The sequence below is a fragment of the Perognathus longimembris genome, chromosome 20 (genome assembly GCF_023159225.1).
Source record: "Perognathus longimembris pacificus isolate PPM17 chromosome 20, ASM2315922v1, whole genome shotgun sequence".
NCBI lineage: Eukaryota > Metazoa > Chordata > Mammalia > Rodentia > Heteromyidae > Perognathus > Perognathus longimembris.
The window spans coordinates 39,593,719-39,609,562 of NC_063180.1; the positions used below are offsets into that span (position 1 = coordinate 39,593,719).

Sequence of the window (15,844 nt, forward strand, 5' to 3'; positions counted from 1 at the left end):
TGTTCCCCTTCCCTTTCCCAAACCAATTAAATTTATACACAAGACGAAGGGTACCAAAATCTCTTTTTTCTTTTCTTTTCTTTGTAATATCTTGAAATTTACCCCAGGCTCGCTTTGTTTGTTTGTTTGTTTTGGCCAGTCCTGGGGCTTGAACCAGGGCCTGAGCACTGTCCCTGGCTTCTTTGTGCTCAAGGCTAGCACTCTGCCACTTGAGCCACAGCACCACTTCCTGCTTTTTCTATATATGTGGTGCTGAGGAATCAAACCCAGGACTTCATATATGGGAGGCAAGCACTCTACCAGTAGGCCATATTCCCAGCCCTCCAGGCTCACTTTGAATTCTTGATCTACTTGACTCAGCCTCCCAAGTGATGACATTACAGCTGTGTATCACCACACCCAACTAAAGATCTTTAAAACAAAAGATTTCCAGTCTTTTTTTTTTTATTCTGGAAAGGCTATTCTAATCTTTTTTAGTAAAATTTAATATATAAGAATTTACTTATTCAATTTACTTATTTGTGTATACTCATATTCAGGAGATTTGAAATAAATGACTTATAAAAATACATATTCAGGGCTGGGAATATGGCCTAGTGGTAAAGTGCTTGCCTTGTACACATGAAGCCCTGGGTTTGATTCCTCAGTTCCACATATATAGAAAAAGCCAGAAGTGGCGCTGTGGCTCAAGTGGTAGAGTGCTAGCCTTGAGCAAAAAGAAGCCAGGGACAGTGCTGGGGCCCTGAGTTCAAGCCCCAGGACTGGCCAAAAAACAAAGAAAGAAAAAAAAACAAACCCATATTCAGAGGGAGGGCGTAGTAACACAGACTTGTAATACCAGATACATATGAGGTTTAAGTATGAGGATCACATTTAACTGCTTCAAATATATATATAATGTGTATAAATATATATAAATATACATATATGTGTGTGTAGGAAATGGAAATCTTAAATGTTACATCTGACAGTCTCTTTCTCCCTGTTCTCCCCACCCCCGGCCATGTCCTAATTTTTTGGAGATGGATTTATTTCCTTATTTTTTAAATATACTCTTGGAATGTACACTGGATTTTGCCTGTGGACATGCCATGGGTGGGACCCCACGAGTTTCATTTCTGGATATACTGGGTTAAACATGTCCTACTTTTCCTTCTAATTTCTCTGTTGCTCAGAGGTTATTCAGTCGCCTGTTCCCATGGGTTCTAACCCAAGACACCTGCCACAGTAGCCACCAACTCAGTCCTTCAGGAACATAATCGATGCACTTATCCTATCACTATTAGTTCAATAGTAACTCCTTTTTGTTGTTATTGTTGTTGTTGTTGTTGTTAGTCCTGGGCTTGAACTCAGGGCCTAGGTGCTGTCCCTAAGCTTTTTCCACCCAAGGCTAGTGCTCTACCACTTGGAGCCACAGCGCCACTTCCAGTTTTCTGGTGGTTCTTTGGAGATGAGAGTCTCATGGACTTTGCTGCCTGGTCTGGCTTTGAACCCCAATCCTCAGATCTCACTCTCCTGAGTAGCTAGGATTACAGGCGTGAGCCACTAGAACCTGACATTAATCGTTCTTTTATGTGTCCTGATATTAAAATTGAAGCATGCTTCAATATGATAAAATTCTACTAAGTGAAAGAATCTGTCTCAGCCATCCCCAGCTATCCCCGTGAGATAGTCACGGACAGGAGAGGAAGGTTCATAAAGAGGTTTACTAGTGGGGCCATATCTCCCACAGGAGAGGGAACAACATGGCATCTGCACCTTAATCCAGGGGGTCACTTATATAACTCTGGGGGGCTAAAGATAAAGGGGAAAGTAGGTATGTCTGAATGGTGAGTGGGAGTGGCCCATTATAGTTCTAGGGCAGGGAGATTAGGTTTGGGAGGAGCTAGGCATTAATGGGAGGGGCAGAGGACCTGAGGTGGGAGAAATACTAACACTAAGCACACTAAAGTACACTTACAGCTGATTCTTTTGCCAGTCCTGGGGCTTGAACTTAGAGCGTGGGCACTGTCCCTGAGCTTCTTTTTGTTCAAGGCTAGCGCTTTACCACTTGAGCCACAGAGCCACTTCTGGCTTTTTCTGTTTATGTGGTGCTGAGGAATCAAACCAAGGGCTTCATGCATGCAAGGCAAGCACTCTACCACTAAGCCAAATTCCCAGTCTTGTAGCTGATTCTTTTTGCTTTCTTTTCTTTTCTTTCTGTGAGTACTGAGTCTTGAATTCAGGGCTTAGGTGCTGTTCTCTGTTTCTTTTGTTTTGTTTTGTTTTTTTCTTTGCTCCAGGGTGGCATTCTACAATTTGAGCCAGGCTTCCACTTCCAGCTTTGGAACAAAGATAACATTCTCAAAGTCTTTTCTGCTCAGGTTGGCTTTGATATGATATTCCCAGATCTCAGCCTCCTAAATATAACTAGGACTTACAAGCACGAACCACTGGTGTCCTGGTTGTGGCTAAATTCTTGACATTTACAGAGCAGTGTCTACATTTATTTAACTTTTAAGTATTTGATTACAATATAAATCAATCAGTGCAATTTTTATAAATCATGTTACTTTGGTTATCCTAAAAGTGAACGGATGTTGGATTTTTTTATACCTCTTTCTATATGCAAATTGAAAGTAAATGGTCTTAATAGTTCATTCCAAGTGATCAGAAATAGATTCCTCAAAATAGCCTGCCATCCCCCCCACTCCCAGGACAAGCTAAAGCAATTCTTATCCAGCCACGAGCCTGTGTCTAATATATAAGGCTTATTAAAGAAGGTAGCTGATAAAGGAGAATGCCACACGGTTTTCAGGCCGGAGAGAAAAGTTTATTTCTGAACTGCTGGCTTGTGGCCAAGAATGACGTGTGGCCAGACAGAAGGGGCAGCCCCCTGCCCCCCCCCCCCCCCGCCCTTATCTAGGGCAGGGGGCTTGGGGGTGTGGCCAGGTGGATTAGGATGTGATTTTAGGGAAGAGGGAAGTAACTGCCTCCAGGTATGCCGGTTACCCAGGTAACTGGGTGGGGACTTAACCAGGTGGGAGCATCTGCCTGTCTCCCCTCATGGGGTGGACCTTACAGTGACAAAGCCATCTTCCTGCAGAAAGGGAGCTGTGTGAGCTTCTTAGCTAGAATCAGAAAATAAATAGCTCTTTTTTTTTTTGGTGGTGGGGCTTGAACTCAGGGCCTAGGCATTCTCCCTGAACCTCTTTGTGCTGAAGGCTAGCACTCTGCCACTTGAGCCACAGTGCCACGTCTGGCTTTTGAGTGTCTAATTGGAGAGAGATAAGAGTCTCCTGGGGACTTTCCTGCCAGGCTTCAAACTGATCCTCAGATCTCAGCTTCCTGAGTAGTTAGGATTACAGACATGAGCCACCCGAGTGGCTATAACTGGCTCTTTTAATTTCTAAACAAATATCCAGTAAAATGCAGCCAGTGGCTCACACCTGTAATTTTAGCTACTCTAGAGGCTGAGATCTGAGGATCATTGTTCAAAGTCAGCCTGAGCAGGAGAGTATCTGAGGGTATCTCCAATTAATCAGCCCAAAAGCCAGAAGTGAGAATGTTTTGATTTTTCTCTTTCCTTAGCAGACTCTAGTCCTGTCTTATAACTTTGCTTTTGTATTTATTGAGAAGTTGGTTTTAAATGGCATAAAGAAATTTCAGAAGGCGTGGGAATGTGGCTCTGTGGTGAGTGCTTGCCTAGCATGCATGAAGCCCTGGGTTCAATTCCTCAGCACCACATAAACAGAAGAAGCCAGAAATGGTGCTGTGGCTCAAGTGGTAGAGTGCTAGCCTTGAGCAAAAAGAAACCAGGGACAGTGCTCAGGTCCTGAGTCCAAGCCCCAGGATTGGCACACACACACACACACACACACACACACACACACACACACACACACCAGCCAATTAACAACCAATCAGAATGTTTTGGCACAAAATTCATTTTAAAAAGTCACTTTCCCACATACCTAGTTACCATAAGGGCAGCCAAGATATAAAAATCCCTAAAATCAATAAAGTCGAATTACAGAACAGCAGCTGCCTTTGAATTTCTTTTGGGAATAAAGGTCTTTGCAGGCTCATGCCTGTAATCAGTAAACAGATATCTGAGGATCATGGTTCGAAACTGGCTGGGCAAGAAAAGTCCATGGAGTCTTTTTTGTTGTTGTTGTTGTTTTTCTTAGTTGGTCATGGGTCTTTAACTCAGTCTGGGTGCTGTCCCTGAGCTCTTTTGCTAGCAATCTACCAATTTGAGCCACAGCTCCACTTCTAGTTTTTGAGCGGTTAATTGGAGATAAGAGTCTCATGGACTTTTCTGCCTGGGTTGGCTTTGAGCCACAATCCTCAGAGCTCAGCCTCCTGGGCAGCTAGTATTACAGGTATGAGCCCCTAGCACTTGGCCCAAACAGAGTCTTTTTTTGGTCGGTCATGGAGCTTAAACTCAGGGCCTATGCACTGTCCCTGAGCTCTTTCACTCAATGCTAGCACTCTATCACTTTGAGCCACAGCTCCATTTACTGGTTTTCTGGTGGCTCATTGGAGATGAGAGTCTCACAGACTTTCCAGGCTGACTTTCCTGTCCAGGACAGACTTCAGAATCCCCTATTTAGCCAGGCAGCGGTGGCCCTAGCCTGTAATTCTAATTGCTCAGGAGGCTGAAATCTGAGGATCATAGTTCAAATCCAGCCTAGGCCCACACAGTGATGACTGTTATAATTCTTCCTGCTCTCAGCCATTGGAGGTGAAACAATATAAAGGGATGGTCTCTAATCATGAATAGAGAACTCCTATGTAAAACCTAGGCACTGTGCTTACTATTATAATTCTTCCTGCTCTTGGCCAGTGGAGGTGAAACAATATAATTAAAGGGATGGTCTGTAATCATGAATAGAGGACTCCAGTGTGAAACCAGGATGCCTGGCAGGTTCTGGACAGATGCATGTAGTCCTCATCCTCCCTCTCCCCCTCCAACATTGCCCACGTTTCCATCAAAGCAGACACTGTGTGTTCTTATTCACCAAGGGCAGCCCTGAACTATTTGGAATAAAAGGACTTTCGGTAGACACTATTTTCTATCCAACCCTGTGAGCACTTCTGAGCAAGTCTCTCACTTTCTTAAGCTACTGTCTAGCCTCAGCTTTGCAGTGCCATCCGCCACTTCCCCTTTTCCCTTGGTTTCCTGGGAGCTCAAGGCTCTGCACAGTCTGCTTCAGAGATGCTCTTCGGAGATGTACTCCCTTACAACAGCCTGCATAGGGACCCCCTCTGTGCTGACCAGCCAGGAGTGGGGTGCGGCTCCTGAGATCCTTAGTGTCTTGCTGGGAAAGGATGGCTCTGCTGAGCTAAGACAGGAAAGACTGTGGGAACAGAATGTTGATACAAAAAAAAAAAATCAGAACAGGAAATTGGACAAAGGAGGTGAGAGAAAATTCTCTGAAGATTACTTTGTGAAAGTAGCAAATATTTTTCGTAGGAGGAGGCAGTGATCAATTTTATATATGTATATATATGTGTGTGTATACTACACACATATACATATATAAACAATTATATATACATATATAAACAATTAAATATACATATATATTGACAATTTGGTTGCAAAATTAGTTTTTAATAATATACATGGCACTAAACTATTACACAATCACTACTATGATCCAGATGATTTTTTGTGTGTGTGTGTGTGTGTGTGTGTGAGAGAGAGAGAGAGAGAGAGAGAGAGAGAGAGAGAGAGAGAGAAAATATCCTTGAACTCAGGACTCAGGGCCTGGGCACAGTACCTGAAGAGTTTTGTCTTTTGCTTAAGGCTAGCACTCTACCAGTTGAACCACAGCTCCATTACTGGCTTTTTGGTGGTTCACTGGAGTCTCACAGACTTTCCTGCTTAGGCTGGTGTTGAGCCATGATCTTCTCATCCTCCCAAGTAGCTAGGATTACAGGTATGTGCTACTGGCACCTGGCTCAGAGGAGGATTTTAAAAGCAAACATTTCCCCATCCTATTTTGCATAGACTTGAGCAAGTTAGGAAATATTTTTAATTTAAACTCTGTCTCTCAGAAATCTGAAAAAGTGCTAGATTTGTGCCAGCCAGCCATGGTTCACACCTATAATCCAAGTCTGAGGATCCTAGTTCAAAGCCAGACAGGGGATGGATGTCTGTGAGACTCTCATCATCAATTAACCATCAAAAAGCTAGGCTTGAGGAAATGGATATGATGAAACCTAATTCTGAACTGATACTATTCAATACACTGATTACTTGTTCTATGTGCCTATTTAAATTATGCCTATAATTCAAAACAAAAATGCAGAACCTCAGTCATTCTTACCATAAGTCACCTGCTCAGGGGCTGCTGTAAGCTAGTGGCTAGAGGGCCCTTAAGTAAATTCTTCACAGAATACGCTAAAGAATTGGACTGGGGCATAAACAGAAAGGTCACACTGATCCTGTAGACACTATTGGGAATTGATCAACATTCAAGAAATAACAGGTTTATGCATAGGTAGGGGGCTGGCATTTGTTAAGTGTGGAGTTTGTTAAATAAGCTTGGCATCTGCATTCCAAAACCTTTTTCTGCAAAGGTAAAAGAGCTATTAAAAAAAATCCTCACCCAGCAAACATATTTAGAAAATGAAAAGTTTATTTCAAATAGTTCGGGCTTTAGGAAAGTTGGCATCCGAACTGTAAATCTCAATGACTTTGTAAAAGAGAAAGGGGGGGAAATTTGCTACAATTCCCTAAATGATTTTTCAAATTATCAAGTTTGCCTCTGAAAATCGTTGAGCTTTCTGCTGCCTGATGGTGCAGCAGCTACCAATTGATTTAGATCTTCCTAAAAAAACAGACAAACAAAAAAACCTACTTCATTTTATTGTATGATCTTATTTTAATTTCTAGGGTAACCAAATTTTAATAGTTTATGCACATTATTAATTAAAATTTTATTTATTAATATACATATGCATTACACATACAGAGATTAATTTTCTATTAAATATTGTATTTCTGGCTTGTATCCTTGCTAAATATGCTTATTAAATCCGATGGTTCATCTATAAATTAGTCTCCATTTTCTGCTGTCTGTCGCCAATAATTTCCTTCCAATTATAATTTTTTTTTGCCCTATTATATTCCCCAGGACATCGAACAATAAACTGAAGCTCTATGATTTTTATTTAACAGAGAAAACTACTAACAAATATTTCATTTGGAGGATTATTTTAATCGCATGTGTAATTTACTTGTTGTATCCTTATTTCTCATTGTATCCCCATTATTTCGTTAATAAATGTGCGTCTATAGATAAAGCAATTTCACATAAAATTCTCAAGCTTAATGGACGAACTCCGTTCCCAGTAACCTATAGCAATTTTTAGTGTCTCTCATTAATGGGTGGTAGCACTTTAAAACCCTCTGATCTTACGGATGGAAGCTTTATTCGTTTGTTCCCCCCCGTTGTAAGTCACACCTGGGTATTGATCAGCTTCAATAACCTTTTTAAACAATTGTTTTCAACCCCCTTCTTTCGTGTTTATTTTTTTTTCTAAAGCTCGCTGCATTCCCTATGTTTATTATTTAATCAATCTGTTTGCTCAGGATTTTTTTTAATTTATTTTTTTTTTATATTTTTTACCGGCACGCTATAATTAGGAATGACTCTATTTATTTACTCGGGTGATTCTGTCACAGACATCCAGGCTTTCTCCCACCGTGTAAAAACCACAATTCCTTCGGAGACTCCTGGGTGAGCACACGATACTCTGTATTTCCCCGTTGCGTTGGGGAGAAAGCGGCACATTAAACACTTGCAAGGCTCACGGATGAGATCAAATCATCCCGGGGGGCGGGGGGGGGGGGTGAGGGGAGGAAAGGACCGGGGCGCAGAGCCCTGCGCAGCACGCGGGAGCGTAGAGGCGGCCGACGGCGCCCCGCGCGGGTGACCACCAATCCCTTTAGCCAGTCAGCAGGACGCACGCGCGCACCCCCCCCCTCCACACACACAGCGCACTGCAGCGTGCGCCCCGGAAAGCACACCTGCAAGGTGCACACATGAAGGAAATAAAATAGAAACCGTTTGCAATCGGGAGCGGACCGGCTGGCGCGGGCTGCGGAGCACGGACAAAGGCGGGTCAGTGACGGTCGCCGCGTGCAGCCCCGGGGCTGGGGCGGGGAGGGGAGGGAGGGAGACGCGAGGGGCCGAGGCGGCGGGCGCGCCGGGTCTCCATTAATTAAGCGATCCAGCGAGGGAAAATAAAAGAGCCGGCTGCCGGAGATCCCGGGCGCCGCCGCCGCTGCTGCCGCCGCCGCCACCGGCCCCGCGGCCGCGGCCACAAAGGGCACAAAAAGGCGCATTTGCATTTGAAAGGCGCGGCCAGCCGGGAGCCCCAGCTCTGGGCCGGAGCTTCGGAGAAAATAGAGGCTTGGCAAAAAAAAGGAAAAAAAAAAAAACCCGCACAAAAGCGGCCTGGCCAGCCGCCCGAAAGCCTCCCCACTCCCCCGGTGAGAACATTAAAAAAAAAAAAAATACAATGCAATAAAGCGGACAAAGGCTGGCTCCCGTTTTTATGAATGAAAGCCACCGGAAGTCACCGCCAGGGCCCGTGTGACTGACAGATGACGCAGACAGCCATAGACCATGTGCTCCGCGCACGCCGCAAATGACAAGCTTCGACGCAGCTCCAGTGTGACCCGAGCGGGCGGGGGCTGGCGGAAACCCAGCCGAGCTGGCTGACAGCTGCGGCTGAGCCCCGGCTGCTGCCGCCGCCGCCGCCGCTGCTACCAACACCGCCACCGCCGCCTCAGCCGCCCCTGCTCCCACTGCTGTCGCCACCGCCGCGGCTGTCGCCGCCGCCGCCGGGGCGGCCGCCGCCTCTACCGCTGCGGCCTCTGCCGCCATCGCCGCAGCCGCTGCCGCTGTCGCCGCCGCCGCCACTCGCTCGCCATTTTGAAAACAGCCATTGGCAAGTCAGCAGGTGGTGTCGGCACCGGAAGTGGCCCCCCCGGCCCTGATGAACGGAACCAAGGTTCTCAGGGGTCAGGGAGCAAGGGGGAAGCGTACAGAGGCCACGCTGCCACTCGGAAAATGAGTTAAAGCCCTTGGAACGTCGAACTCCGAAATTCGAGGTAAATTTTTTTTAAGCGTTCCGGAAGGGTTCTAGAAGGTATTCGGGGCCACAGACCCCCCATGGAAGATGCTGCAGCTCCCTCTAGAGGCCACGGGGCCCCAGGGGCCCCCGCAGGGGCCCGGGCACCCCGGGAGGTCAGGTCCCGTCCGGGCCTTCCGGTGCCGGAGCGCTCCGGGGCGGCTTCGGGGGACGTCAGCGCGTCTCCCCGTGCGGATTCCGGCCTGCCCGCCTACCCGGTGGCTCCGGGCCCTGTCCACCTCCGCACGGCGGGCTCCAGGCAACCCGAGCCTGCAGACGGAGGGCACCGATCCAGCTCGGAGCGGAAAAGGAGCAGCGAGAGCTGGACAAAGCAGATCGTCTGCAGGTATTATATACATGGGCAATGCAAGGAGGGGGACAACTGTCAGTACTCTCACGACCTCTCTAGGAGGCAGAAGGCCAGGGGGGAACAAAGTTCTCCGACTCGGGCCTCTGCAGGCAGAGGACCCAGGATGGCTGCGCAGAGCGAGCCCCTGGCTCGGGAGACGGTGGAAGCCCCCCCTGCTGCTGCGTCCTCAAGCTCCTTCTCTCTGATTGGCTCGGCTGCTGCTAGCGGCTTCCTTGAAGCTGAGGCTGACTATGCCGAAGCTGAGGCTGACTATGCCGGTCTTGAAGCTGCGGGAGGAGTGGCCGCTGGCGGAGCCTATGCAGGAGCTGCATGCGCAGAAGCTGCATGGGCAGAGCCTGCGGGTGCGGAGGCCGCGGGTGTGGAGGCCGCGGGTGCAGAGGCCGCGGGTGCGGAGGCCGCAGGTGCAGAAGGCTGGGTGGGTGCAGTTGAGTTCATTCCCGGACAGCCCTACCGAGGTCGTGTGCTGCCTCCGCCACATGCTCCTATGGCCCCTCCGCCTCCTCCCGTGTTTTTCCCACGTGCTCCCGTGGTTTTCCCCTATGTCCCCGTGGTTTATCCATTTGCCCCGGTGGTCTTTCCTCATGGTCCCGTCCTCTTTCCACATCCTCCCATGTTCTTTCCCCCTGGCCCTCAGCCTCTTCTGCAGAGGCCGGCGCCTGTGAGAGAGCCGAGGCCTGTGGATGCAGCGATGCCACTTTGCCGCTATGCTGTCAGGGCACAATGCTTTCGCGGGGATTCTTGCCCCTACCTGCACGGAGATATGTGCGACATGTGTGGGCTACACACCTTGCACCCTGCGAATGCTGCTCAGCGGGAAGCGCATTTCAGGGAGTGCATCCAAGCGCACGAAAGAGATATGGAGCTCTCTTTTGCTGTGCAGCGCAGCATGGACAAGGTGTGTGGCATCTGCATGGAGGTTGTCTATGAGAAATCCGACCCCATCGACCGCCGCTTTGGCATCCTCTCCAGCTGCAACCACACCTACTGCCTCACTTGTATCCGCAGGTGGAGAAGTGCTACACAGTTTGAGAACAGGATCAGTAAGTCCTGCCCACAGTGCAGGGTCCCATCGAGCTTTGTCGTCCCTAGTAACCTCTGGATTGAGGATGAGGAGGAGAAGGAGAGGCTTATCCATCTGTATAAGGAGGGCATGCGCAACAAACACTGCCGATATTTTGCTCGAGGCAGGGGTCACTGCCCTTTTGGAGTATTCTGTTTTTACAAGCATGAATATCCAGAGGGCTGGGGAGATTTCTATCGGAGGCCAGATGGAGGTGATGATGGTGGATCATCCAACACATACTGGCATCAAGTTTTGGAGCCCGTGCGGGTGCGAGAGGTCTACATGCCCCTTAAATGCCGCAAAAAGGAGCATGTCTTGTTCCGTCTGGCAAGTCAGTTGTTGAAGAAGTTTCTTTCCCTAAGAGATGATTTCTCCTTCTCTCATGATGAGCTGCTCTTGCTTCATTATCAGCTGGAAGAATATTTCTATTTCTACCTTTAAGCCTCTTGCTGTCGTCTGTCGCCTGCTCTCCGGAGGCTCTGTCTTCTGCTGTCACCTGCTTTTCCCCTCTATTGACTGAAACCTGTTGCTGTTAGAGTCTGTGGAGGCAAACTTGACACAGTGTTATTTCCTCTCTGTTTTCTTGTGTATTACACCCCTCTCCCATCTCTTCCCTACTACAGTTATGATGTGCCACTGTGTTAAAAAGTAACAACAACAAAAAGAGTCCTTCAAGTATTAGTTGGTGTGACTAGTGAGTTGATAGCTTTGGTCACTGTCTGTTTCTAACAGTATTTGCTCAGTTGTAGTGTTGTGTTTACAGAATTTTCTTGTAGTGTTGTGTTTACAGAATTTTCTTGTAGTGTTGTGTTTACAGAATTTTCTCACTGTGGACTCCTCAAAAGTAAATGTGATTTAGTGAAAGGTAAAGTCCGAATTATGAGCTTTCTGCTACAATAGCCTTAAGTCATGGCCCCTGGCGGGGCCCTGCAGCTGCTATCTGCTGGTTTACACTGGTTTACACTTTCTCCCCTCCTCCAAGTGCACTTGTGTAACTTGTGGTTACTTTGTGATTTGTGTCTTACTTGACCAAAATGAGGTGAATCTGTTTACATGTTTTTATCCTGTTCAGCTTGATGTGAAACTATTTATACTTGGAGTACGTATTTAAGACAAACAACATGCATCTATGTATGAAGCTGTGTACTTGAAAACCATACAAACAGATATATGCTGTTATATATGTGTTTGTGGAATAAAATAAATAGATGAGAGCTGAAGGACAAAGGCCAGTAGTATGGGCTGCTGTGTTGATTATGCAGATGATTTATTTGTCCCTGCACAGGGGTCTGTTATTCACATCTGATGGAAAGAACTGTCTATAGTCTCTATCAGGCAGAGAGCCTAAAAAGCTTAGAAAACCTGTCATTAGCAATTCCCACAGTTGCATTAATAGATTGCCTACTATAGCCAATGCAGCAGTATATGTTTTTGTGCATCTTATTTTTCTTAGTAATAGCAAATACTGGACTCAGATACTTAGTTATTTCCACTCAATATTTATTTATATCAAAAGATTTCTAGGCTCTGCAGGCAAAAGGCCATTAACAGAAGTTTTCAACATAATAGTAACAATATTGAAAAAGGGAAAACAGTACATAAATACTGGAACCAGTCAATATAGGAATCAAAAAACAAAAGAGTGAACCATAGAAATTTCCCAAAGTGAAATTTAATAGCAATGGAAATGTAATACATATATGAACCACATGTATTATATAAACATATATAAAATATGATATGCATATAAAACATAATATATATGCCTAAATTAGATGATAAGTTCAAAAACTAGAACTTAAAGGTTATCAGACTTGCTTAAAACAATATGTGAGGGCTGGGAATGTGGCTTTACTGGTAGAGAGCTTGCCTAGCATGCATGAACCCCGAGGTTCAATTTCTCAGTACCACATAAACAGAAAAAGCCAGAAGTGGTGCTGTGGTTCAAGTGGTAGAGTGCTAGCCTTGAGCCAAAAGAAGGTCAGAGACAGTGTCCTGAGTTCAAGCCCAGGACTGGCAAAAAAAAAGTATATGAAATGCACACCTACAGAATACAGTATAAAGCAGTGATGCATGATAGCAATAATAATAAGCTAACAGTTTCTATGGCTGTCTATTATAACAAAGTGTATATGAAGAATGCACATTGCTGAAGATAAAAGAATGTTGTATAAAGTAAATTTAGCAGGAATCTGTAACTATTCCCATTTTATAGTCATAATAAAATTGCACTAGTTACACAAATAATTGATAAATAGAGGATATGCAGTGCTTCTGTACTTTGTGTAGAATGTTAATACATCTTTTAGGAGCCAAGGAAAGAAAGAAAGAGAGAGAGAATAAAGGAATACCATTCTAACTGATTTCCTCACCGTGTAGAATGTTGTATCCATCAGCTGCAGAATCTCCTTCCTGAGGAGCCCAGGGCCTGCTTCCCAGGATGTTCAGACGCTTCTTGCTCTTCATTAAGGCCAGCGTGTTTATAGAAAGAATACCACATACTTGAAAGTTATGAATGAAATGTCAGCCCTGAATGGCACCTGCTGTCTTTTTTCTCCTCCTGATGAGACAGCATAGGAAGTTGAAACTACTTGCCATTATGTGGCCCATAGGTATGAGTTAGGAGACCAGGGAGGAGGCTCAAACCATGCCTTTACAGGGAACTACAAGTTGCTGTGCTGTTGCTTCCTCTTGCTCCATCATATGGGCTAAATTAAATAATAGAGTTCCTGGAGATGCATGAATAGCCAGGTTGGGCAGAGCAGGGGTCAAGTTCTCACAGAATGCAGAGAGCCTGGGTCATTTTGTCTGTATGATTTTTGCAGAAAGAAGTTCCTCATGATCTTTGGGAAATTGTGAATGTGAGGTATTAGGTACTAGGTACTACACTATACCGAGTACTAGGTACTAGGTGTCTTTTCTCTATAGGCTTCCACATTCAGTGATTCTTAGTCCACTGTCCAGCAGCTGCTTCATCCTCCCATATGTTGTTATTCTTGCTTTGTGAGTCATGGCGCTTGAACTCTGGGCCTGGGTGCTGCCTCTGAGCTTTTCAGCTCAAGGCTAGCGCTCTACCACTTGAGCCACAGCACCACTTTTAAGTTTTCTAGTGGTTAATTGGAGATAAGAATCTCTAGAATTTTCTGCCTGGACTGGCTTTGAACCTCAATCCTCGGATCTCAGCCTCATGAGTAGCTAGTATTACAGGCGTGAGTTACCAGCACCAAGCTTTCCTCCCATAGTTTTATGCTGCCTGTCATGTTGTAGCTCCCAGTTCTCTGTGCAAGCACCTTAGAGTTTTTCACTGTGCTTTCTTTTTCTTTCCTTTTTTCCTTTTTCTTTTCTTTTATTTCTCTCTCTTTCTTTTCTTTCTTTTTATTTTTTATTTTTTGCAGGTCATGGGACTTGAATTCAGGGCCTGGGCACTGTCCCTGAGCTCTTTGCACAAGGCTAGTGATCTACCACTGGAGCCACAGGGACACTTCATGTTTCTTCTGTGATTAATTGGAGATAAGAGTCTCAAGGACTTTTGCTGTGGGGTCTGGCTTTGGGCTGGCTTTGAGCTGCTATCCTCAGATCTCAGCCTCCTGGGAAGCTAGGATTAGAGGTCCAAGCTGCCTCACCCAGTATTTGCTTTTATTGTTAGTTTAGTTGGTTGGTTTTTTTGGCCCTAATGGGATTTGAACTCAAGGCTTCAGGCTTACTAAGCAGGCACTTGACCATTTAAGGCATGCTGCCAGCCCTTTTGTTATGATTTTTGAGATAGGTTTGCACTTTTTGCTCTGGGTCAGCTTGAACCATTATCCTTATTGTTGTACTTCTGCCTGTACCTTGGGTGATGGATGGATCACCAACACCAGCATGCTACATTGACATGGGGTCTCTATTCCTTGTTGATTCCAAATAATTCACCAGATAGAAGCCTTGGACTGCTACCCTTTCCCTACCCATGAACTGGAAAGCTAGCCCCCCCCCCAAAAAAAAAAAACCCAAAACAAAAAACTAAAGAGTGGGACCAAATGGGTCACTTTCCAAGACTACTGAGGGTTCCCAGCTTGATGGAGCCCCAGTAGGGGCTTAGCAGTCAGAGAGGGGGTTGTACTGAACCCAGAAAGCACTGAAAAGTCTCCCCTGCTCCATTCTGCCCATCCACAAGAAGAAAGGCAGAGTTTTTATGCAACTAGTTATCTCAAACCAGGCAGTCATAACAGAATTCAGGTTTTACCCTGGCATAGTGTGTAGTAGAGAACTTGCCCTGTGAGAGGGGGAAAAGGAAATTAAAATCCTCACCACTCAGCAGCCTCACAGTCTCAGCAAATTCTTTAAATTCATTGTACCTCAGTTTATCAAACTGAGCAATGGGTACACTGCTCAGTTTTGCAAGATTTTTCTGAGGAGCAAAAGTAGCATGAAGCAAAAGCTTGAAATACAGTTGCTATTTTTAAGATGGTTTTTATAAAAGAGGAACCTTTGCATATTTAGGAGCCCAAGAAGCAATTTTACAAGAATATAAGTACTCCAGCAATGTTTTCTTTCTATGAATCTGTGGAACCTGCATAAAGCTAGTATTATTTTTGCAAACGGGTTCGAGTACCTAGTACCTCATATTCACAGTTTCAAAAAAAATTTAGTGATTTTTTTAAAAGCAAAAATCATCTCATTTAAGCTAACGGTGTTGGTTCAATTACTTAAGATACACCCAGCAGCAAAAGGCCCGGGTATTTCTGCGGCAGACGCCTCACAGGGAAACAACGAAGGAGGTGTTATTTGTGTGCAAACAGTACACTTGGTTCCGTTTTCAGCCCGTTCTGCGGAGAGGTGAAATTAACAGACCTGGAAAGCTGCGGGCTGCGTGACGTGTTCCCCGCCGCTTTCCAGGGAGGCAGCAGCAGCCAGCCCCTCCCGCTGTCCTCGAGCACCGAGGATGAGGATGCCAGGCTGCACGGGGGAGCTCGGGCTGCGCGGAGGGGCCCGGCGAGGGGGCGAGGGGCCGGGGCTGCACGGGGGGAGCTCGGGCTGCGCGGAGGGGCCCGGCGAGGGGGCGAGGGGCCGGGGCTGCACTGGGGAGCTCGGGCTGCGCGGAGGGGCCCGGCGAGGGGGCGAGGGGCCGGGGCTGCACTGGGGAGCTCGGGCTGCGCGGAGGGGCCCGGCGAGGGGGCGAGGGGCCGGGGCTGCACGGGGGAGCTCGGGCTGCGCGGAGGGGCCCGGCGAGGGGGCGAGGGGCCGGGGCTGCACTGGGGAGCTCGGGCTGCGCGGAGGGGCCCGGCGAGGGGGCGAGG

At 46.6% G+C, this 15,844-nt stretch overlaps 1 protein-coding gene across 1 annotated transcript; it reads left to right on the forward strand.

The window, feature by feature from the left end:
- Window positions 1-8,942: 8,942 nt before the first annotated feature.
- Mkrn3 (makorin ring finger protein 3) lies at window positions 8,943-12,936 on the forward strand. The gene has a single exon (XM_048369048.1). The coding sequence runs from the start codon at window positions 9,174-9,176 to the stop codon at window positions 11,004-11,006; it is 1,833 nt and encodes a 610-aa protein (XP_048225005.1). The 5' UTR covers window positions 8,943-9,173; the 3' UTR covers window positions 11,007-12,936.
- The last annotated feature ends 2,908 nt before the right edge of the window (window positions 12,937-15,844 follow it).